This window comes from Sminthopsis crassicaudata, chromosome 3 (assembly GCF_048593235.1).
Source record: "Sminthopsis crassicaudata isolate SCR6 chromosome 3, ASM4859323v1, whole genome shotgun sequence".
NCBI lineage: Eukaryota > Metazoa > Chordata > Mammalia > Dasyuromorphia > Dasyuridae > Sminthopsis > Sminthopsis crassicaudata.
In genome coordinates, this window is record NC_133619.1 from 402,412,114 (window position 1) to 402,438,398 (window position 26,285).

At 34.1% G+C, this 26,285-nt stretch overlaps 1 protein-coding gene and 1 pseudogene across 1 annotated transcript; both read right to left on the reverse strand.

Annotated features, from left to right (window-relative positions):
* Window positions 1-634: 634 nt before the first annotated feature.
* On the reverse strand, window positions 635-1,597 carry LOC141562181 (olfactory receptor 6T1-like; annotated as a pseudogene).
* Window positions 1,598-25,304: 23,707 nt separating this feature from the next.
* OR10S1 (olfactory receptor family 10 subfamily S member 1) lies at window positions 25,305-26,285 on the reverse strand. Its single transcript, XM_074302191.1, has one exon. The coding sequence runs from the start codon at window positions 26,283-26,285 to the stop codon at window positions 25,305-25,307; it is 981 nt and encodes a 326-aa protein (XP_074158292.1).

Sequence of the window (26,285 nt, forward strand, 5' to 3'; positions counted from 1 at the left end):
CCATAATTGTAACACCATTTTTATGGATAATATTTTTATTACCATGAACTTTTAGGGGGGCACAAGAGGTTTCTCTAGAGGACAGGTTATCCCTTTTCTAAGTCTAATGTCATTTTGACTATATTCCATCCAAGTTCTGATAGCACTCTTCCTGTTATCTCCATGGAATCCCCTTTCATTTCCCCAATTTCTAGTCATGGCTCTATATGTAGTTTTTTTCTTAGAATTATAAAATCAGAATATTAGATCTGAAAGGCATAAGTATGTTTACTCCTTGCTTCTAGCTCATTTTATTAAAAAAACAAAGTAAGTTCACAAAGGAAACTCATCATCTTATGCTACATAGTTAATAACTGATAATTCTTCCATTCTGAGTTTTTTTGGACCTTAGTGCTCTTTGTATTAGACCACAATGCCATTCTTCCCCCTTAAAGTTGACTATGCAGAAATTTTGTTTTCCTTTTTTGTAGCTAAAAATATAAGCAAATCATCAGGATGCCTTTTCATTGTTAAGGAATGATGTCTCTTTTCTAATGTTTAAGAGTTAAGGCCTTCTTTGGTGGCAGAGAAAATGGTAGTCTGTTACTTGGGAAATTTTGTTTCACAAACTACAAAAAGAACCTCACTCCCTTTCTCAGGGTCCACATAACCTCCTGGCACCTATGCTTCTGTGCCACCTCAGAGCATCTCCTAGGGCCTGCTTTACCTTATCATTACGTAGACTAAAGATGAATGGATTCAGAAGTGGAGTGATGATGCATGCCAGGGCTGAGGCCCCTTTCTTAACAAGCATTGACTGGGTCTCTGATGTGCGAATATAGAGGAAGATGGAGCTTCCATAGGCAATGACAACCACAGCAAAATGTGAAGCACAGGTAGAAAATGCTTTCCTCTTTTCTTTGGCTGTTGGAGCTCAGAAGGCAGTAGCAAAGATGCGGACAAGGAGACAGAAGTCAGTACCAGGGAGCCCAGAAGAGCAGCTGTGGAAAGTATAAAGGCCACAAATTCCAGAAGGTGAGTATCACCACAGGAGAGTTTCATAAGTGGCCAACTGTCACAGAAGAAGTGGTCAATGACATTTAGGACCACAGAAAGGTAGGCTAGCCATGAGAATGGTAGGACAGAGCACCCAAAGGAAACCAGCAATCCAGGAAGCCATTACTAGTCGGATACAAAAAGGATGATCCATGAGAGTTTCATAGTGTAATAGCCAGCAGATAGCCAAATAGCGGTCCAGAGACATGACAGCCAAGAGAAAGAAGTCAGTGGTTCCCAGGAGGAAATAGAGGTAGGATTGCAAGATGCAGGCAGCAAAAGAGATAATAGAGTAGTCCTTGGTGATGATGCTGACCATCATCTTGGGGACCACAACAGAGACCCACCTCAGCTCCAGGAGAGAGAGATTTCTCAAGAAGAAATACATCTGGGTTTGCAGGCGATGATCAGTCCAGTTAAGCACAACAATAAGCACATTCCCTAGGATTGTAACAATATATGTCACCATAAGCCCCAAGAATAGTATGATCTGCAAGCTCCAGCTTATAGGGAAACCAATCAGCACATAATCTGTTACCTGAGTCCAGTTTTCTGAATACATTTTCCTTTTCCTGTGGGAGCAGAAGGACATATGAAGTCATTTGAGGTTTAGTGACAGATAGTCAATGAACTATTTGTTGATCACTAATTTATGTAGGACATTGGGATAGATTTTGAAGACTTGAAAACTATAAGACTCTCCAATTTCAAAGGATTTAATTTTTTGGTGGGGATCACCAACTGAAACTAGAAATACCTTTGGATTGGTGGAAGTCAAATAGGAAGCAAGTGCTGAAGGTCTGACTAGTTTAACGCATGACTGAATTTTGGATGGTTGTGTTTAATACTAGTAATAGGAAATCAGGATTATCATTCTTGTAATCAGCTCATTTTGTTGAAAGATAATAAGTCAGAATTAGAGTAGGTAGTGAGGAAACCAAATTATCACTCTTTGCAGATGATATGATGGTGTACTTAGGAGAACCCTAGAGTACCAACTGAAAAACTATTAGAAGCAATCCACCACTTCAACAAAGTTGCAGAATACAAAATAAATCCATATAAATCATCAGCATTCTTATACATCACTAACAAAATCCAACAGCAAGAGATTCAAAGAGAAATTCCATTTAAAATAGCTGTTGATAGTATAAAATATTTGGGAATCTATCTGACAAGGGAAAGTCAGGAACTATATGAGCAAAACTACAAAACACTTTCCCCACAAATAAAGTCAGATCTAAGCAATTGGAAAAACGTTAAGTGCTCATGGATAGGTCGAGTGAATATAATAAAGATAACAATACTCCCTAAACTAATCTATATATTTAGTGCTATACCAAACTCCCAAGAAACAATTTTACTGACCTAGAAAAAATAATAACAAAATTCATCTAGAAGAACAAAATGTCAAGAATTTCAAAGGAATTAATGAAGAGAAAAGCAAATGAAGGTAGCCTAGCTGTACCAGATCTAAAACTATATTATAAAGAAGCAGTCATCAAAACCATTTGGTACTGGCTAAGAAATAAAGAAATTAATCAGTGGAATAGGTTAGGTTCATAGAACAAAATAGTCAATGACTATAGCAATCTTTTATTTGACAAACCCAAAGGCCCCAACTTTTGGGATAAGAATACACTATTTGACAAAAACTGCTGGGAAAATTGGAAACTAATATAACAGAAAGTAGGTATAGATTCACGCTAGCACCATATACCAAGATAAGGTTGAACTGGGTTCATGATCATGATTTAGACATAAAGAATGATATTATAAACAAATTAGAAGAACATAGGATAATTTACCTAACAGATTTGCAGAGAAGGAATGAATTTGTGATCAAAGAAGAACTAGAGATCACAAAGTAGATAATTTTGATTATATTAAGTTAAAAAGTTTTTGTACAAATAAAATTAATGCAGACAAGATTAGAAGGGAAGCAATAGATTGTGAAAACATTTTTACATTCAAAGGATCAGATAAAGGCCTCATTTCTAAAATATATAGAGAATTGACTCAAATTTATAATAGTTCAAGCTATTCTCCAATTAATAAATGGTCAAAGGATATGAACAGACAATTTTCAGATGAATAAATTGTAACTATTTGTAGCCACATGAAAAGGTGCTCCAAATCACTATAGATCAGAGAAATGCAAATTAAGGCAACTCTGAGATATCACTACACACCTTTCAGATTGGCTAAGATGACAGGAAAAGATAATGATGAATTTTGGAGGGGATATGAAAAAACTGGGACACTGACACATTGTTGGTGAAGTTATGAACCGATCTAGCCACTCTGGAGAGCAGTTTGGAACTATGCTCAAAAAGTTATCAAACTGTGCATACCCTTTGACCCAGCAGTGTTACTACTAGGCTTATATCCCAAAGAGATCTTAGGGGAGAGAAAGGGATCCATATGTACAAAAATGTTTGTGGCAGCCCTCTTTGTAGTGGAAATAAACTGGAAACTGAATGGATGCCCAATAATTGAAGAATGGCTGAATAAATTATGTTATATGAATGCTATGCAATATTATCGTTCTGTAAGAAACAACCAGTGGGATGATTTCAGAGAGGCTTGGAGAGACCTACACAAACTGATGCTAAGTGAAATGAGCAGAACTAGGAGATCATTATACACTGCAACAACAAGACTTTACGACAATAAATTCTGATGAACATGGCTCTCTTCAATATTGAGATGATTCAAACCAGTGCCACTTGTGCAGTGATGAAGAGAGCCATCTACACTCAGAGAGAGAATCATGGGAACAGAGTGTGAAATAACTCTGTTATTTGCTTGCATTTTTCTTTCTCATTTTTTCTTTTTCCTTCTTTTTTGATCTGATTTTTGTGTGTGCACAAAATAACTGTATAGATATGTGTGTGTGTGTATATATATATATATATATATATATATATATATATATATATATATATATATATACAGGGAAATTTTTGAAGAGAAGGTTTTGCAAGAGTCAATGTTGGAAAAATTACCTATGCATATGCTTTGTAAATAAAAAGCTTTAATAAAAAAGTTGATTATCTTTATAAAAAAGAAAGATAACGAGTCATACATTAGGCATATAGATTTATAATTGTAGCTATTCATATGTGTTTATCATAACCTTTACTCAACAATCTGACCAATACCAGAGCTTCAGGGTAAATATGCACTTAAACAATCATTAAAAATATAAGTCAGAAAAAATTAAGTTCTAGGGGAGTGGCATATACAATGAATTATATAGGAATTCAGTACACGAAACAATCATTGAGAGTTGGAACAAGCAAGGAAGTCTAACCAAAGAAGCAACTCTTCAACTAGATATTGAAAGAAGGGCAATAAAAGTCTAAATCTAGTAAGATGAAATCTAGTAGAAATAGATGTAAAACCCAACATTTGAGTTCAAAATAGACTTCCCAAATTAGAAAAAGAATGACTAGAAAACAGGTAATATTTAAAAAGCATAAACATGTGTTTCAGTAGATTATGGTCACAGATGAGTCAATACTGTGATGTGGTAGTAAACAAAGTCAAAAGTATCTTAGTTGTTTTAACTAAAGTAATATTCACAGTGGGGTTAATATTTCTAAAATATTGTGCCCTGGTGAGATCCCATCATTTTAAATTCAAAACATAACTCATTATTTCTCTTCCTAAACCACTCCCTCTTCAACCTTTCCTATTTTGGTTATATGTATCATCTTTCTAGTCATCCTGTTTTTCAAATTGAGAGTCCTTCTTGATTGTTTCTCCATGCAGAAGACACATTTTCATCATCCTTCTACTGAAACTGAACTCCTACTCCTCTGGACCTTGGCAAGTTTTCACCCTATCTTATCCTGTCTTAGACCCACTTCGCTATATCAGTCAATCAATCAATAAACATTTATTAAATACCTACTCTGTACCATGTACTATGTTAAGAACTTCTTAACCATGTCCAAACCATTCTGTCTGTACTGTGGTCTCCTCTTTTTGCTCTTCTTTCTCTTTTTTCACCTGAACTTGGACTTCTATTCTTTGGACATAAGCTCTGATTGATGATGATTCACCTAATCTACCTGTGCCCAGAACTATACTTCCTTGACAGTTTCCAAGAAATGGCATACCAGGAATGCATCTGCCAACCTTTCCTACTCTTTTCAATTCTTCTTTCTCTATATGTGTCACCTTCCCATTAGAATGTAAGCTTCTCTAGGGCATGGAGTTTTAATTATATCTTCAGTGCTTAATATAAAGCTTGGCACATAACAAACATTTAATAAATATGTTTCATCCATTTTTTCATGAAATCATTCATTCATTCCTAGTCCTTAGAACCAAGCTTGACTGCAATTCTCTTAATCAACAAATTTTGGTAGCCTTTTGTTGCCTCCAGGATAAATACACAATTCTAAGAATATATTAATTTAGTTACTATATGTCATTCTAGATGTTCTAGATATTATTCTTCAACCCTTAATGCCCCAGACAAATTAATTAAGTTTTCTCTAAATTTTATGTTTCGTCTCTCATATTACTTCTTTGTATTGACTATTTTCCTTCCCTGGAATGTATTCTCTTCTTCCTCCTCTTAGAATTTTTAGTTTTTATCAAAGTTCAGGTAGATACCATCTCTTATCATGTTATTTTATTTGTTACAAGTTACATCTCCCTAGCAGAATTTAAGTTCCTGAAAGGCAAGGAATATTTTGTTTTCATCTTTGCATAACCAGAACGTATTGCAATATAGTAACATAGTAAATGTAGTGTAACACAATATGTCAATGAATATTGAATTTCAATCTCAGTGCTGTTTTAGGATCCATTTTTGGAAGGAAATTAACAAGCTAAAGTGTCCTGACACAAGGATGGTGAAGTAAATGATCAATCAAAAGAATTGTGGAAATAACCTGGAGAAGAGAAGCTGGGGTGGAGGGTAAGTCAAGTTACTACCTTCAAATTTCTAGATTGTCAAGGACATGAAGTTTAAACTTATTCTGTTTGGCCCCACAAGAGGGAACTAGGAACAAGTAGTAGTGGCAAAGAAGTAGATTTTTTGACAATGTAAGGAACTTATGAACTTTTGAATAATTATGAACATTATATTAATAAACTGCTTCTGGAGGGAAGGGTTTCTTCTTTATGGAAGATCTTTAACTCAGAGTCATTAGAGATATTGTCTAGGTCCCAGCTTTTTAAACGATGGGTCATGACCCCATAAGGAGTCTCTTAACTGAATGTGGGGGTTACAAAATTATGATTTATTGTAAGTAAATGTTTGATTTGTATACCTATTTTATATACTTCTATACTCAAGGCCATGTAAAAATTTCTTGGGTGAAAAGGGGTTAAGAGTGAAAAAGTTTAAGAAGCTTAATCTAGGTGATTACTGTTACACTTACAGTAACAAATCTCTGAATGTCTTTACCTCAACTTTGAATTGTAACTGAATTAGGAACAAAGCAAGGAGATGTGGGTTTCATAGTTGGCTCATCCATTCACTCATTGAGGGAGTGACCTTCATTTAGCCCCTTTATTTTTCTGGACCCCCCCATTTCTTCTTTTTAAACTGAGAAACCAGTCTTCAGAAATGCTATTTTCATTTAGATGTCTCCACATTCCAAACATCTAAATGTTTATGAAGTCCATATCAGTAATCAAGACAGCAAGACAAGATGGGTGGTTCCAACTATGAAATTCTGTGATTTCTATATAACATGTTCAATCAGTTGTTGCATTAATGAATTATGAGGGAATATTCATATATCATGTCAGAATAGGACTAGATTACTCCTTAAGCTTCTTCCAACTCTAAAATTCTATGAATTTGAAAAAATATTTACTTTTTCTGCCTCTAATAGGAATCTTCAAAAATGAAATAAAAGGAAATGTCATCATTTGCAGAGAAAAAATGGTAGGACTTAGCAATAGCTCTCTCAGCAGGCTCCATGGTCATATGCATGACACATATATAGCCCACTATGAATCTGATTTGTTTATATATTCATATATACTTATAAACCAGTTATAAGTAGAGTATGAAGTGCTCCTGATTCTTGTAGGCAGAAGATTCTTTAGTGACTTCTGAATTGTGTTGGCATAGTGGAAAGATAATTTTGGTTTTGCTTTATTGTATCTTGATTTCTCATAAAGTCATTAGCTTCTATTTGTTCAATTTTATTTTTTAAGGAATTATTTTCCTCAGTGAGCTTTTGTACCTTCTTTCCCAATTGGCCAATTTTGCTTTTTAGGGTATTCTTCCTTTATTAGTTTTTTGTATTTCTTTTTGCACTTCTCTGAATACTTTCCCTAATTTTTCCTCTATCTCTCTTACTTGATTTTCAAAATCCCTTTTGAGCTCTTTCATTGCCTAAGCCCAATTATCATTTTTCTTGCAAGCTTTGGATGTAGAAACTTTGATTTTGTTATCATCTTCTGAGTGTGTGTTTTGAGCCTCCTTGTCATCATAACTTTCAATGGTCAGAAACTTTTTTTGCTTTCTGCTCATTTTCTTAGCCTACTGCTTTGTTACAGTACAGATCTGTTTTCAGGGTGGAGGCGCATTGTCCCAAGCTTCAAGGTTTTTGTGCAGCTGTTTTTAGAAATCCTTCTAGAAATCTGACCAGAAGCATTCTTTTTGTCCTGGAGCTGTTAAGTGTGTCCCTGCCACACTGTAACTGTAAGATCTACAGTGCTGGCTGGAGTTGGGGCTCTGCTGATCAAGGCTGCACTGGGATTGTATACCAGACTTCCACCATGTTGCCACAGACCCTCTCCACTGTACTTCTGAGTCCTCCTTGGTGTCCCTGAGCTGAGAGGTTTAGAAACCTCCAATACTGCTACTGAATAGAGAGTGTACCTTGATGATGCTGAGATCTGGGCTTGAGCTAGGGTGGGTCTGTGATGGGATTGCAAACTGGAGTCCCATTCTGGTTCCACAGACCTTTTCTGCTGACTTTGGTGTCTTTGGGCTGAGAGATCTGGAAGCTACCAGTACTGCCGCAGATTCAGAAGTCAGACCAGGGCTGGGCTGGGACTGAGTTCAGGGCTGTTCTGGAATGTCCTGCACTGAGATTCCCATCCTTGGGTTACTGACCTTTTCTGCTGAGCTTCCAAGTTGCCTTTGGCTGTAAAATGTTCTACTAGGTCTTTTGGGTGTTCTGATGCTCTAACATTTGTTTAGAATCATTATTTAAAGGAATTTGGAGAAGTTTGGAGGACAAATTGGTCAAGTCCCTGCCTTTACTCTGCCATCTTGGCTCTAGCCCCAGAAAGATAATTTTGAATGAAAATAGTGATTCTCTGATGTATAGGAGAGAAAAAAATTCATTCCTAGCACCAGGTATGGCTAGTATAGAGACAGGGAGATGGAATGGGAGATGCAGTATTGTTTGTATGGTGAAGAGAAGACCAATAGGGGATGGATAGTAATGTACAACACTCATCACTTTCCACACAGGAAACATGAGGTAGTTGAACTAAATTATGGGTAAATTTTCTCTCAGCTCTAAATGCCATAAAGAAATATTAAAATACATTGAAATCAATTCAGGAAAAAGTTATTGAGTACCTAGTGTTGTTTAAGTGAAAAGAATACTAGAATTGAAAATGAAACACTCAGATTTGAGTCCTTACTCTGCTGTTTACTAGCTTGTGCCTATGAACAATTGTTCAATGTAAATAAGACTCAATTTATTTATCTGTCAAATGAGGACCATACTATTTGTATTTCCTATCTGATAGTATTACATTAAGAAAATCCCTTTGTTACTATAAATGCCTTAATAAATTAACTCTAACTACTTTTATTATCTTTTACTTTGTGAGAGCATATGTTTGGATAGCTTTCTATAAGAATGTTTAAAACATTAAACATGGCAGAAAAGAAAAAGCATTAGATTGTAAATAAGGATTCCTGACTTCTAATCCAATTCTGAAAATTACAAGCTAAGTGACCTTGAGAAAGTCATGCCTGAAAAGATGTATAGATGTTATGTGACTAGCAAAGGTACCGGGAAATTGACTCAGTGATAAATAATACCCCTCCAGAGAGAGGGGAATAATAAAAGAGAGAATTAGAGATTATGAAAGGAGCAAAACTGCACTCATATTAAGCTAGATGCACCAGAGAGAGCATCAGGATGTAAGGAAAGATGTAACAAACATCCTGAACCATCTGGAAGCTGTGAGAAAGAACTGAGAAAGCCAAGGACAACTTTCGCAAGCCTATAATACTTCCTCTCCCCACACCTTAAGTGTGGATGATCAGAGAACCAGATAAGTAAATTTCTTAAGTTCCTTAGATCCTTTTACATTTCTATAATATATCATTTTTGCGATTTGAAATATACAGTAGAGGAAGGCTTGGTTGATCAAGTTGGGACTGAGCAAATGATTTGCCTGCCAAATTTGGCAGACATCCAGAGACTCCACTTTCCACTCCAGCATTGTTCCCTTTTATAAGCCAGGAATGAGACCAATTGATCCATTTGTTGGCAAAGTATTATCTCTACACAATCTTCTGGCTACATTCACCATAATCTCAAGTGACTCCAACTTCTTATAAAACTTATGCTGAACATGCAGAATGTTGGGGAGGTATCTTAGATATGATTTAACTTAGTCCTTCATTTTAGAGAAGAGGAAATTAAAACTTCAAATGAAGTCCTTTGGGCCTCACAATGCTGGTTAGTCAGACTCAGGACTGGAAATCAAGTGTTCTGATTCTTGGTGCCATAAGTCACTGCATTCATACTAGACTGTTCCACAAAAAAAGTAGTGAAGTGTTTGATTAATCATCCATATTCTCCATTAAATACACAATCTATCCAACAATAGCAATCACATATAACTTCCAAATAAAAGAAAGCCTACATCAAAAGAGCCATCTTTTTCCAATATGAAATCAATAATCATCTTATTATGCAGAATTCTTGAAGCCCTGGACCAGATGGAGCCTACTAGTGATTAGCATATTTTTTATCTACAGTGGCCTACTAGACTAATCTCCCCAAGCTGCCAAACTGATATTCTTAAAGTACAGATATGACTAGATGAAAAAATTTCTCTGACTCTCTATTGCTTCTAAAATATTTTAATCTACCTGATGTGAAAACTAACAGATATTGGAAGATTCAGAGAGAGCAGACAGTGATATACCCTTTATTTTTCTTTCTTCAATCCCTGTTAATCATTTTTCAGTGAGTGCTAGACTCTTCCTCTAAGCTAGATGCTCATACCATTCCATCCCCATTCTTTTGTAAAGGAATCCAGAACTCATACTCTACTTTGACCCTCTTATCTAATCTCCGTTTCTCAAAAATCACAGGTATGTCTCTGAAAGTATATCTCCTTACCCAAATTGGAGAGAATGACTGCTCATATCACTAGATAGAGCAATGCATTACCAATCACTATTCTTCCAGTAAGGTGATAGACTACTGCTTTCTACCACCTGTTCTATATCAGTACCCTAAGTACCACCAGATCTTTTTACTGTTCTGGAATTTTCCTATATGAGCAATCAATTTATATAGTGGATAGAGTCACCAAGGAGAGACCTTTGTTTAAATTCTCCTTATTAGTTGTAGGGTAAAAGACTCTGGAATTCTGGGTAAATCACTTAAATTCTGTCTGCCTTAGTTTACTAACCTGTAAAATTAAATTAATTAAATCACCTACCTCACAGTGTTGTAGAGTTGAAAAAATAAATGAATATATATATATATATATATATAAAGTACTTTACATATTTTAAAATATTATACAACAACATAAAAAGGTTATCTTTCCCCCCAATTAGAAAACGGTCTCTCTAAAAGCTAGGAATCTCTAGCACTTAGCATAATTTTTGGCAAACAGTAAATATTCAACAAATTCTTATTCCTTCCTTTCACACAACTTTTCCTTTCTAGATAAAATGCAAATTCTTTTGTGTGATATGCAAAACCTTTCACAATTTTGTTTCAATCTATGGGCAAAGGCTGATTTCCTATTTTTTCTAATCCTCCAAGATATTATTTTCTTCTTGTTCCCATCCAAAAATCACATTGTATTTACTTTTATTATTTTATACTTACTTAACTATGTACATTTTCCCCAGGAGAATATAATCTTGTCAAAGAAAGAGACTTATGGATGTATTTTGTATAACCAGTACCTAAAACAATTCCTAGAACATAGAAAGGAAAAAATAGAGATTGGAATAGAGAATGAATATTATATTGCTGACCCCTATTACCTAGAATCTAAATGGAAAACTCAACATATCTTCACAGAATTAATGACTTAGATTTTTGGCATTTTAGAATTGTAGAGTCTCAGCATTGAAAATGTCCATAAGAATAATTTTATCTAACCTCTTCATTGTACAGATGATTACATGGAGTCTCAAAGAGTTGTGTAACTTAATTAATTTACTACATATGATTCCATGGTTCACAGTTTTCTGTCTTCCTGGTCCTTATATCTCAGTGGTCCATATAATTGAACAAAAATTAAAGTCTGAATCAAGATCAAATATAAAGGCTAAGTCTGAAAAGTCAACAGGGCCCACAATGTGAAGTAATCTGATTCACTTACCCATTCTAACACCTTACTCTTCTGGATTTCTTCCCTTGGTCCTTCAAAAATTTCAACTTCAGAGTCAACTGGCTCTAAAGACCAGCTGAATATTCCAGACAGAAGCTTGGATTGTAGCTAAGACTTCTCATTTCTTCTGACTTGAAACATCCTGTTCAGTAGTAGAAGGTGAAGTTCTCCAAACTTTACACAATTAATTCATTCCCAACTCTATTAATTAAAATTTGTTTTAGCTTTTTTGGAGCTATTGTCTCCAAAGAAAACTACCTTGACCCATGTTCATTAAACAAGAATGTTGTAATTAATATCTTGGGGGAAGAGGTTAAATGATGGCTGTAACTTTATTGTTGCTATAACTATTACCTTTTTTGACCTATAAAAAAAGGTTTTATTAGAACTAGCAATTTTGAGAAGTTGGGAAAAGGACATGGAATATATTGAAAATAAGCAGCTTAAAAGGTGCTCTCTAACTAAGCTTTTTAAAAGAAACTCAAACAAAATTGATGAGAACCTGATACACTAGGGCCCATGGTAGAGGAGATCATGAGATGCTAAAACTTCTGAGAAATCTGAAAAGAGACTTGGAGATAAGAGACCATTGTAGGGAAGCTGGGTATAGAGAAGCTCATCTACAGTGATATGGGTACTGAGAAACCACATATTTTTAGTTTTATATTTTGATTATTTTGCTTCTTTATGATTCTATGCCTCTGAAGGAGTTCAAAAATTGTCAACATCTTCCAAATTTCAGTCCTTTGTGACATAGCTCCAAATGCCAATTCTAAACATAGCTTGAGACTCCTAGGATTCTGTAAATACATCCTGGTCTCTGTGAATAGATTCAAACCTTCTCACTTATCACAAATTGATAAGGCAGATTCAGATTTAGGAGAGAATTTGGCTTTTTTTAACAAGTTCAAAAAGGCTTTAGGACTTATATATCCAAGGTCCATATTCAATCAAATTATCACCAAAATAAAGCAGATGAGTGTATCATTCTGCACTTTCTCTCCTTCATGATGCTTTTTTGCAAAACTATTTTTTTTTTGCTTGATCTCAGTTATTTCCTATCCCTCCACTGAAACCTCATTTATTACAAAGGGGGGAAAAAGTAAAGCCAATTGACAAAGAAACCATATCTGAGGATATTTTTTCCCCTCCATCCTGGTACACACTCTCTCAGAAACATATATAGTACCTATAAGAAATATAGTCTCAAATCTAGATTACTTTGTTAGTGAGGCAAACCTGTAACATATATGAGCTCACAACACTAGAATTTCAGGCTCAGGAAGTTTTTTCTCTTGTGTGGTTCTCTTGTAATATAGTTCTCAATTGCCAGGGATAGTTCTTGAATTCATATCATCTTTTCTGTTCTAACACAGATCTTGCTTCTAAAAGCTTCTTCTTCCCTAAAGTTAGTATCTTACTTTATCACCTTTGTTTTTTTAGACAGCTTTTCCTTTTTCTTCTTATCAGAATTATTTCCCCTTATGTCTTCAGAATTTTACTAGTGAGCATTTTTCAACCTTTCTTGCTAATTTCTCTTATAGTATTTTAATCTGTGAGATGGTGCTTTTACTTCCATCAAACCCCTCCTCTTAATACCCTATGAAATACTGCTGGAAAAAAGTCATACAACTTTGCCAATAGGGTTTATTAGAAATTTATGCTATTTAATTTCCATTGGGAATTTATTGTTTTGTATCCCAAGCTTCTATTCTAAACTTCTCTTTTACTCAAACCTTACATACCTACCTCCTTTTTTCTTCCTCTCAGCACAGAACCTTATCTATTATTTAAATGAGAAAATAGGCACTATGCTTCAAGAACTACCTTTTCTCCTCTCTTCATACCCTCAAATGTTCCTGTTAATCATTCTTTTTCATTTTCTCTCTTTCCCTAATATCTGACAAAAATGTGGACTTTCTCCTTGCAATGCTAACCCTTATCCAATGTTCTTTATCCCTTTCCCTTTCTTCAAGAAGTTGCTCCCTCAACATTTCCTCTATTTTGTTTATCTTCAATCTATTTTTCTACTTTTTCTGGTGCTTATAAATATGACTAAATTTTTCTATCCTAGAGACACATTCATTTGCAATTGGAGATTACACTAAAAAAAAGAAAACAAAATATTTATACTTGATCTCAAGATTCTACTACGGGCATATTAACCAAGGAGGTCAAAGATAAAGATAAAAGTGTCATATATACAAAAATATTCATAACAAAATGTGTATTGTGTGTGTTAGTAAAGAACTGAATACAAAGTAAATGACATTTTTAAAAGAATGGCAAAACAAATTGTGATATATGAATGTGACATGTTACTTTGTCATATGAGATATTGAATGTGAAAAATTCAGAAAAGTTTAATCTATAAACATGTGAAGTAAGAAAAAAAGAAAAACATTATGTAACACACTCTCTCTCAAAGAGATATACATGCTAGAAACTGAATGGCAGGATAGGAAATCTTTAGTTTGTGTTCCATCATCTGGTTAAAGAAGCATACGTTAGATGCAGACACATATTACTATCTTTTTTTCTGCCTACAAGTGTCACAAGAAGCATGATGTAAGCAGAAAAGTAATAGACCACCAGTTCCTCTAAATCTTCCTGTAGGGCATCTGAATTCAACTTTTGCCTCCTTGTGTAATGCCCCTGAACATTTTTCCTTTCAAAAAGATTATACTGTCTCTTTAAAAAATAGTCCCATTTTATTTTTTTCCCTTTTTTTAATTAAAGCTTTTTTTTATTTTTCAAAATAAATTATTTTTCATAATTTTTCAACATAGGCCTTTAAAAAATCTTGTATTCCAAATTTTCTCATCCTTTCTCCTACCCCTCCCCTAGATGACAAGTAATACAATATATATTAAACATGTTAAAATATATGTTAAATCTAATATATGTATACATAGTTATACAATAATCTTGTTGCACAAGAAAAATCAGATCAAGAAGAAAAAAATGAAAAAGAAAACAAAATTCAAGCAAACAACAACAGAAAGAGTGAAAATGCTATGTTTTAATCTACATTCAGTTCTCACAGTCCTTTCTCTAGGTATAGATGGCTCTCTTCATCACAAGATCATTGGAACTGGCCTTAATCATTTCATTGTTGGAAAGAGTCATGTCCATCAGAATTGATCATTGTAAAATCTTGTTGTTGCTGTGTATGATGATCTCCTGGTTCTGCTCATTTCATTTAGCATCAGTTCTTTTCTAAAACATCTTGTTGATCGTTTCTTATAGAACAATAATACTGTATAATATTCATACACTATAATTTATTTAAAGTTTCCAGTTTCTTGCCACTACAAAAAGGGCTGCCACAAACATTTTTATACATGTGGGTCCCTTTCCCTCCTTTTGGGATATAAACCCAGTATAAACACTGTTGGATAAAAGAGTATGCACAGTTTTATAGCCCTTTGGGTATAGTTCCAAATTGCTCTCCAGAATGGTTAGATCTGTTCACAATTCCACCAGTAATGTATTAGTGTCCCAGTTTTCCCACATCCTCTCCAATATTCATCATTATCTTTTCCTATCATTTTAGCATATTTGAGAGATATATAGTGATATCTCAGAGTTGTCTTAATTTGCATTTCTCTGATAATTAATGATTTGGAGCACCTTTCCATGTGGTTACAAATAGTTTCAATTTCTTCATCTGAAAATTGTCTATTCATATCCTTTGACTATATATCAATTGAAGAATGGCTTGAACTATTATAAATTTGAGTCAATTCTCTATATATTTTAGAAATAAGACCTTTATCAGAGCCTTTAAATGTAAAAATGTATTGCTTCCCATCTAATCTTGACTGTATTAGTTTTGTTTATACAAAACCTTTTTAACTTAATATAATCAAAATTATTTATTTAGTTTTCAATAATGTTTCAGTTCTTCTTTGATCACAAATTTCTTCCTTCTCCACAGATCTGAGAGATAAACTATCCTATGTTCTTCTAATTTGCTTTTAATATCACTTTATGTCTAAATCATGAATCCATTTCTATCTTATCTTGGTATATGGTATTAAGTGTGGATCAGTGTCTGTTTCTGCTGTACTAGTTTCCAATTTTCCCAGCAGTTTTTGTTAGATAGTGAATTCTTATTCCTAAAGCTGAAGTCTTTGGGATTGTCAAACACTAGAGTGGTCCTCAAACTTTTTAAATAGGGGGTCAGTTCACTGTCCCTCAGATTGTTGGAGGGCTGGACTATAGTAAATACAAAAGCTCACACTCTGTCTCTGCCCTTCAGCCCATTTGACATAACCTGGCTGACCACATAAACATCCTTAGGGGACCACATGTGGCCCATGGCCATAGTTTGAGAACCCCAGCGACTAGTTTGATATGGTTAATGTGAACCTAACTTGTTCCACTGATTGAGTACTCTATTTCTTAGCCAGTACCAAATGGTTTTGATGACCACTTCTTTATAATACAGTTTTAGGTCTGGCACAGCTAGGCCACATTAATTGGTATATATATATTGACCTTTTTTTTCTTCCAAATGAACTTTATTATTACTTTTTCTAGATCTGTAAAATCATTTCTTGGGAGTTTGTTATGGCACTAAATAAATAGATTGATTTAAGAAGTGTTTTATATATATATATATATATATATATGTATATATATATATATATATATATATATATGTATATATATTTATATTTATATTTATAGATTGATTTAAGGAGTGTTATATTTTTTATGGTTTTTGCTCATCCTACCTATGATATTTTTACAATTGATTAGATATGACTTTATTTATGTGGAAAGTGTTTTGTTGTCGTGTTTATATAGTTCCTGACTTTCCCTTGGCAGATAGATTCCCAAATATTTTATTATACTACCAACATTTATTTTGAATGGAATTTCTCTTTGCATTTCTTGTTTCTTGACTTTGTAGGTAATATATAAAAATGTTAATGATTTATATAGATTCATTTTGTATTCTGCAACTTTGCTAAAGTTGTGAATTGTTTCTAGCAGTTTCTAGTAGAATCTAATAGTTGATTCTCTAGGGTTCTCTAAGAATACCATCATATCATCTGCAAAGTGATAATTTGGTTTCCTCATTACTTATTCTAATTCCTTTAATATCTTTTTCTCCTCTCTTTCCCAAAGCTAACATTTCTTATAGAATATTGAATAGTAATGATAATAGTGGGCAACCTTGTTTCACCCCTGATCTTATTGGAAATGGTTCTAGTTTGTCCCCATTACATATAATGCTTGCTTGTGGTTTTAAATAGATATTATTGATCATTTTAAGGAAAAATCCATTTATGCCTATACTCTCTAGTGCTTTTTAATAGCAATGGATATTGGATTTTATCAAATGCTTTTTCTGCATCTATTGAGATAATCATATGATTTTTGTTAATTTAGTTGTTAATATAGTTAATTATGCTAATAGTTTTTCTAATATTGAACCAACCCTACATTCCTGGTATAAATCCTATTTGGTCAGAGTGTATTATCCTGAGCATGGCTTTCTATAATCTCTTTGCTAATATTTTATTCAAGATTTTTGCATCAATATTCATTAGGAAAATTGATCTATAACTTTCTTTCTCTTTTTTCACCCTACCTGGTGTAGGTATCAGCATCATAGCTGTGTCATAAAAGGAATTTGGTAAGACTTCTTCTATACCTATTTTTTCAAATACTTCATATAGTACTGGAATTAATTGTTTTTTAAATGTTTGGTAGAATTCACATGTAAATCCATCTGGCCCTGGAGATTTTTTCTTAAAGAGTTAATTGATAGCTTATTCTATTTCTTTTTCTAAAATAGGACTATTTAAATAATGTATTTCTTCTTCTGTTATCCTGGGAAAGCTATATTTTTGTAGATATTCCTCAATTTCACTTAGATTATCAAATATATTGGAATAGAGTTGAGCAAAATAACTTCTAATTATTTCTTTAATTCATCTTCATTGGTAGAAAGTTCTCCCTTTTCCTTTTTGAGACTAACAATTTGATCTTATTCTTTCAAGTTTCTAATCCAATCTTCAACATAAAGAAGATCCAACTCACTTCCAGCTGATCAATGATGGACAGAAACAACTACACACAGAGAAGGAACATTGGAAATGAATGTAAAATATTAGCACTACTTTCTATCTAACCAGGTTACTTATACCTTCAGAATCCAATACTTAATGTGCAACAAGAAAATGGTATTTACACACATATATTATATCTAGGTTATACTTTAACACATGTAAAATGTATGAGATTGCCTGTCATCTAGGGGAGGAGGGAGTAGAGGGAGGGAGGGGAAAATCTGGAAAAATGAATACAAGGGATAATGTTATAAAAAAATTACTCATGCATATATACTGTCAAAAAATGTATAATTATAAAATTAATTTTAAAAGTTTCTAATCCAATTAACTAAAAGTTTATTTTTTTAAATAAAACCAACTCTTAGTTTTATTTATTAAGTCAATAGTTTTCCTTACTTCCAATTTTATTAATCTCCCATTTTATTTTCAGAATTTTAAATTTGGTATTTAATTGAGGGATTTCCATTTGTTCTTTTTCTAGCTTTTTTAGTTGTAAGCCTAATTCCAATGAATTGATATATTTTCTTTCTCTATTTTATGCAAGTAAGCATTCAGAGATATAACATTTCCCCTATTTACTGCTTTGGCTGCATCCCACAAATTTTGGTATGTTATCTCATTATTGTCATTCTCCTGGGTGAAATTATTGATTGTGTCTGTGATTTGTTGTTTCACCCATTCATTCTTTACGATTAGATTATTTAGTTTCTATATATTCATCCCTATTCTTTCTTTTGAAATTTAAAACATCATTAGCAAATGTTTATTTGATACATAGAACTGGCTATCCCATTTTAGGAAGAACAATTAGAAAATAATTGGAAGAGTCTGGGAGGGAGTCATTGAAGGCACAGATTAGGATGGTGGTTCTATAAGTTTCTTTGTTCTTCCTATCTCTAAAATTTATTCCACCTTCTCTCTTTTCTCTAAAATTTATTCCATCAGCTTGCAAAATGATGTTTATAAGGAATTTGTGTACTGAGTCATCTTATTGTTAGAGGCAATATAAGTATGTACTCTTGAATACACCACTCATTGTCTCTCATTTAAAATTTGTAATTCCATCAAGTTAAAGACATGTCTTCTGAAGTGGTATGCTTTCTGCTTTAACAGAAAGAATCTGCACTAGAATCAGGAGACAATAACCAAGAAACTTTGGAAAAGAGATTATAATTCTTTGCTAGTTCCTTAATCAGTGAAATATGTGGGTTAGAACAAGTTATACTTGGTGGTTCAGACTGTTGAAAAAGTCTTTTCCAAACTAAGAAATTAGATTCTATGAAGATAAATTCATTATCAGTTTTCAAATGAGATGTCCTAGCTTCTACAAAATAGATGCAGACAAAAAAATATGTAAATCTTTTTTTGGGTTTAAATAAAAATTGACCCAATATATTTTAAAGAACAAGTCAAGTAACTAGGGATCCAACTTTTAAAAGGAGTCTTATGACAAAAGAAAATATTACTAAGAAAAGGGAATTATTTAATATTCCTGGAATTCAGATTTTCATTTATATCAAGCTTGATGAAATAAGGCACAACTGTAATTATAACAGCCATGAATGTCAGTAGTGTCACCCATCCATGCTTCCTCTCTGTTTCCTTTGTGATCTGGATATAATTTATATCATCTGGAATCAGACCAATAAGCAATGGGGCCACATGGTTATATATCAAGAACTTAAAGGGACATCAAAGGCCATGCAGTATAAACCCTTCATTCTACAGTTAAGGAAGCTAGAGCCCAGGTTGCTTTAAGTGAGTTATTAAAGAAAATTAGGTTTGATGAAAAATGTTTCATAGAAATTTGGATACCAGATCCAAATAGAAGGTTAAGGCCATATGTCCTAAATGATCTTGCAAGATAACATAGATTGGTTATTATCCTTTGTTCTTGAAGGGGATCAAAATCACATCACTATGTAAAAAGTTGAGTTATAGCATGTCCAACTATAGCTGATCATACCAATATAAGCTCATAATGTTCTGCCACAGGTCAGTCACAGATTGTCCCTATGAACATTTGGGATGGCTTCTCTAGCTTTACCATTTCACAAATCTTCTGAGCTAATTCAATTCTGCTTTGCTCATAGAGCAGAGTACCTTCTTTGATGAGGGCACATAATTCTGGCCAGTCCTGTGCAATGTCTCCTACGTCATATAATCAATTCTAAAGTTCTTAAGAGAGACCTTGAGAGTATCCTTGTATCACTTTTTATAATCGCCTTGTGAGCATTTGTCTTGTGTGAATTCTCCATGAAATAGTCTTTTTGGCAAATGTACATTTGGTATTCAAACAATGTGGTGAGCCCAACAGAGTTGTGTTCCCTGCAGTAGAGTTAGAATGCTTAAGTTTAATGGTAAATTCTTCAACTTGAAAAGGCTACAAGTGAAAACTAAAGTGGAAGGAGTATAGATTTTTTTTGTTTACAGATTTAATATAGAAGATTGGTTGATTGGTTGGTTGGTTGGTTGTTGTCCTTCTGGTATAAAAGAAAAAGCACTGATTTGGTAGTCAAATCCCAACTCTTAAGAACTTGTATGTTTTTGATCATGGACAAGCTAATTAAACTCATTTAAATAAACCTGGGTCCTAGCTTCCTTAATTGTAGAATGAAGGGTTTATACTGCATGGCCTTTGATGTCCCTTTAAGTTCTTGATACCCCATGAGACTGAGATTTCTTATTGTAGACTGAACTTATCTTGTAATTGAAGGAGGGAAAGATAGGATACATACAGAAACACTCCATAGGCTAATGTGAAGCCTCAGGGAGATTCAGTCTTAGTGTGTTGGAGTAACTTTGGATACCCAAGGGAACTGATTAAATCTTTGCTTTCAACTTATAAGTCTTTGATATTAATTGCATTCTTTGCAATACACTTGAAAATACTGTAGTTAATGAGGAGAGTTTTTATTATCTTCCCCTTGTTAATTATTTTGAAAAAAGTAAAAAAGTAAGCCAGAGGGAGAACCCAGAATTCCAGAAAGAGAAAGCTGGGGCTGAGGAAGTAAAAAACCCATGTATCTCAACATATCCTTCACTTCTGCTATCAAACTTCATCTTCTCTCCATCTATAACATATATATATATATATATATATATATATATATATATATATATATATATATATATATATATATATATATATATATATATATATATATATATATATATATATATATATATATAAAATCAGGAGATGTGGATTCAAATTTGGCCTCAGAATAATTAATAGCTGTGTGACCACAGAGAATACACTTAAACTCTCTTTGCCTGTGTTTTTTTCTACTTTTTTCCTTTTCATGTGTTTTTCTACTATTCCACCTGTTCTTACTATGTTCTTTCTTTGCCATCTGTCTTTATTTTTACAACATATTCCTTCCCTTTGGCCAATTCCCTACTTATATTTCCTTCTCTTTTCTTCTTCTCTTTCTCTTTATTTTCCAGCTTTTTCTTAGGGAGACAAAAAAATTATCTGATGTGTTTTATCTGCTAATTATATAAATGAAATAACAGTGTATGATAGGGGTTAAGAAACCTGCTCAAATCACTCAAAAAGCTAGTTCACTACTTTAAGCTCCATTCCTTTCAGTTTTTGTTTTCTGTCTTGTTCCCTTACACCTATAATATGACTCTGCCACCTTTACACAGTCATTGCTTCTTTGTGGTAGTATTTGCTGCCTTTTACTTTTATAAACTGCTTTCAAAGATTCAAGAAAGTCTAACCTATGGTAAAAGTTATTTGAATGGGGAGTGGGAAGAAGCAAAGAAAGAATTACAGTAATATCAAAAATAATTAGGATAATGTTAAAGAAATATAATTTTATTATTTTTCAATACATTGAGTAACACTGTTGACAGAGAAAGGTGAACAAAATCATATATGTTAGATAATATTAGAATTATTGAATATTAAGAATTAAAGACATCTTTAGAGGCTATCTATTAAACATGAACCTGATGCAGGAATCTTCTCTTTATTATCCCCAAAAATCTTCAGTATAAGTGAACTCATTATTTCATTATGTAGCCCATTCCATTTCTATATAGTTATAATAACTAGTTTATACATTGTTCTTAGTTTTGTCTTCTCAGACCAAGAAGATCCATTCTCTTCCTACGTGGCATAATTTGAAGACAACAATTATATCACCCCATCTTTCCACAACCTTTCTCAAGTCTGTTCTTCTCTAAGTTAAACACCCCTAATTCTTTTAATTCATCTTCATATCCTATTAGTTGGAGTTTCTTCAATATCTTTGTCCATTTCCTCTTGATGGATTCCAGCTAGTTAATGTTCTTACTAAAATGGAGTGTCCATAACTGAATATTTATTTTAACATTTTCACTATTTGACTGCAAATATTCTTATTGAAAGCCTTTATTCCTAGACATGATCACACTAACTTGAATAAATTTTCATTGTCTTTTTTATATAATAATCACTTTCCTATCTTATGAATAACCCATATATAGGATTTATCTATAAACAATCTAGTTATTATAGATTCCCTACCTATTCTGTGTAACAATTGCTGCTTTTGGTTCTCTGACAAGCATTTTACACAAGAATGATACTTTATATACTTTGCTTATTATAAATATGATTTGGATAGAAGAGTGTTGAGCTGTTTATAGAATGTTATCTTTATATATTCTCTTTCCTTGATTTTCTGGTATTTCTCTCCCTTTCATGCTATTGAAACTTCTAAACATAAATATATTCAAGACCTTGAAGAAGAAAAGTGATGGTGTCAATATTATTCTCCTCTACTTTCTAGCTGTATGATCCTGGGCAAATCACTTAACCTCAATTGCCTCGGCAATATATATTATCCTCCTCTTTCTGAGTTTAAAGCATATCTTTTGACTTCTAACAGAAAAGAGGTAAGTCTATGGGTTTAGCCTATGTGTAACAAATGGTGAGAATTCATTTATACATGCATTCAACCAATAATTATTTGCTGAACATCAAAAGTGTGTTAATAAATGATTAGATTTCTGAAAAAAAATTATACACACTACACACTCTGAAGCTTAATTTGAATTAATAACATTTTTGCAAAGACTCTCTTAAGAATTAAAAAAAACCCTGATTTGTAATATTTGCTAATTTCAGAAGTATAAATATTTGCACACTGAAAATTTAACAATTTACTCTCATAAACTAGTTGGAGCTGGCTCTAGCACATACCTACTGAGAATTCATTAATTAATCCATTCTGCTACAGGTTCATGCTATAAGATACACCAGAGAAATATATCAAATAGTTTCTGAGATGAATGTACTTATGACTTAGTTAAGGAAACAGGATATACACACATTAAATATTTAAATTATCATTCCAGGCCAATATTTGCTTAAAATGAAAAATTAAATGTTAAAGTCATCATTAAACCTTTATGGAATGTCAAAAAAGCATGAAGTTATGAATGGAAAAGAGGGTAAATAGTGAATTTATCTGCATATATCATATATATATATATATATATATTACATATATATATGGAAAGAACAGAAGCTATGGTTCAAAAGGGTAAAGGATTCCTATTGGGTGGACAGGCTGTATAGACAAATAAAACGAAGAGAAAACCAAATGAGAGCGATAAGAGAAGCAATACATGGTCTTTCTTTCTCTCTTTGTTTTTCATCTGGGTTGATTTGGGAAAAAAATATTTTGTAAATTATAAAGTGCAGTAAGAAAATAAGGGGTAGGAAGGCAAATTCATGCCAAGAGGAAAATTAAAACAATGGAAGGTGGGGATAAGTGGTTTTTTTTCACTTTTAGTTAAATCAGTTTATAGAAAGCTATTTCTCCTATGCATATAATTCACTTATATGTACATATTTTGGGGATGTCTTTTGCCAATCATTTACCCCCTCCTTCCCTTCAGAGAACTTTCAATCATCTTGATGGACTGAGATCTGGAATAAATACAATGACCTTTAAATTTGTCTTTGCTAACACCCTTATTCTATCTTGGTATAACTCTTCCTAAAATTTTTCTTTCTTGCCTTTTCCTTTATGGATTTAATTCTCTTCTTTTGCAACTTTCTTTTTACTCTTTCATCATTGGAAAAAAAAAGGATATTGGGACCTTCCATTTTAAAGAAGACAAGATTCTGTAAAAATATGTTGCTTAACCAACAACTTCAATTTCTTTATTTCATAAGGTGAATTTCCTTCTTGAGAATCAGCATAGTATCATGGAGAGAGCATAAGATATGAATTTAGTAAAGACTTGTGTTTATATTCTAACTCCAACACTTATTTCCATAGGTCTCTCCTTCCCCCTCCCTCCCTCTCCCCTTCATCCTCCTTCCCTCCTTCCCCCTCCCATTCTCCTTCCTCTTTTCCTTTTCTCCCTTTCTCTGTCTCCCACTGTCTCTCTCTCTGGATTTCTGTCTCTCTCTCTGTCTCTCTCACCTCTCCTGGAACTGAATTTCTTCTATGAGGGAAATTCTCAGTGAGAAACTTCAATGCAGACATTCAGCTTAGAGTCTTAGAGATTTGCTTTAAGGTCCCACAGCCAATATATGTGGCAGAAGTGACATTTAGACTTAGATTTCTTACCTCTGAGGCCAATTCCTTAGTCACTTTGTAACACCATCTCTTACCCTTATCAATGAGAATATCTCTGTCACTCCCTAAGGGGTGGTAGACCCATTATTTCAGATTTAAGAGGCATCCTTGGTATAGGGATAGCTGCCTGCTTGAGGTGAAGTCAATGTTAACTTCACTTTTTTCAACATTAGAGAAGAAATATAATGATCTGGAAGAATTGGCTGGCTAAATGTTAATCAGTGTTGTTTTTTGCCTTTCTGCAAAAAGCTGTTGGAGTGGGGTCAGGCTCACATTTTATATATGCTCTATTAGAAAGTATTTTGAATCCAGTTAGAGAAGAATTAGAAACAGGAAAAAATGTTGACTAATATTCTTAATTCCTTATTCAACCTTTGGATGCAACCCTTTCTCTAACAATTGTCTCACCTTTCTCCTGGGCTTGTTTATGATTCCTCATGGTCTCTGAAGCCTATGATATTTTCAAATCAAGGACTGATAGAAGGAACTTGTGAAAATATAGGATTTAGAATAGGAAGGAGTCTTAGAGATCAACTATCTTTTCCAGACTCCTCATTTTAAAGATGACAAAAATTAGGTCCAGAGAGAAGTGATTTTATTAAGGATATAACAGAATATGCTACCATCTCTTCTCTTGAAACTTCATCACCTAGTCCCCATATAAAGGTTATGTAATGCTCAGAACTCCAGAAATCCTGATGCCAAAGAAGGTCTATCCCCGAAGATACACAATTATCATTAAGTTCTCTATCCTTGTAGGGAATGCTGAGAATAAATGAAGAGGGAGAGATCCTAGAGAGCATCTACTCCAAGCATTACATTTTACAGATGATAGAAATCAAACTAGAGACATAAAGGGACTTTTTTCAGGTCACTACTAGTCCTGAAATAGATCTGTTCACTCCCACATCCCTTTGCAAATGCAGTGCTATTTCCATTGGACCTATTACAGTTTGGCCAAGTGCTATATTGTAAGAGTTATGGAAATGGGCGATAGTACATATTAAGGGGGTGGACTAGCAGCAGGTGACTCTCTAGGTCCATGACACAGAAGTCTTCTCAGAGCCCGTTTCACTTCTTTATTTCTCAAGGTATAAATAAAGGGATTGAGCATGGGGGTGACAATTGTGTAGAAGACAGCTGGGGCTCCTACCACTGCCCCACTGGAGTGTGGCTGAATGTAGATACATATAGGGGGCATGTAGTAGAGAAATACCACTGTGAGGTGTGCTGTACAGGTAGAAAAGGCACGGCGGCGGCCATCAGCAGTCCGAATCCTTAGCACAGATGCCACGATGAAGACGTAGGAGATGATGATGAGCAACAGGCAGCCTGCAGCCACGATGCCAATGTTAGCCAGCATGACCAGCTCATTGAGGGCAGTGTCTGTACAAGCTAGTTTCAGGACAGGGGGGATGTCACAGAAGAAGTAGGCAATATGTGAAGGCCCACAGTAGGGCAGGTGGAAGGTAAGGGAGGTATGGATAGCAGAGTGTATGGCACCAGTGGCCCAAGTAGCTCCTGCCAATCCTGCACACACCTGCTGACTCATGACAACTGGGTATCGCAGTGGCTGACTGATAGCCAGATATCTGTCATAGGCCATGACTGTATATAGGAAACATTCAGTACTTGCCAGAAAGTGAAAGGAATAGAGCTGTATAGCACAGCCCCCAAAGGATATTACCTTTCCCTCTGCTGTTAAGAGCCCTGCCAGGACTTTGGGCACAGTCACTGTAGACAGACAAGCATCCAAGAAGGACAAGTGGCCCAAAAAGTGGTACATAGGGGAGCGGAGATGAGGATCCAAGCCCACTGTCAGCAGGATGAAGATGTTCCCCACCATAGTGATGGTGTAGATGAGGAGGAAGAGGAAGAAGAAAAACATGGGGTGCTCTGATGTGTTTGCCAACCCCTCGAGAACAAAGTGAGTCACCAGTGTTTGGTTTGACCACCTGGTCTCCACAACCCCCTGCCTGATCAT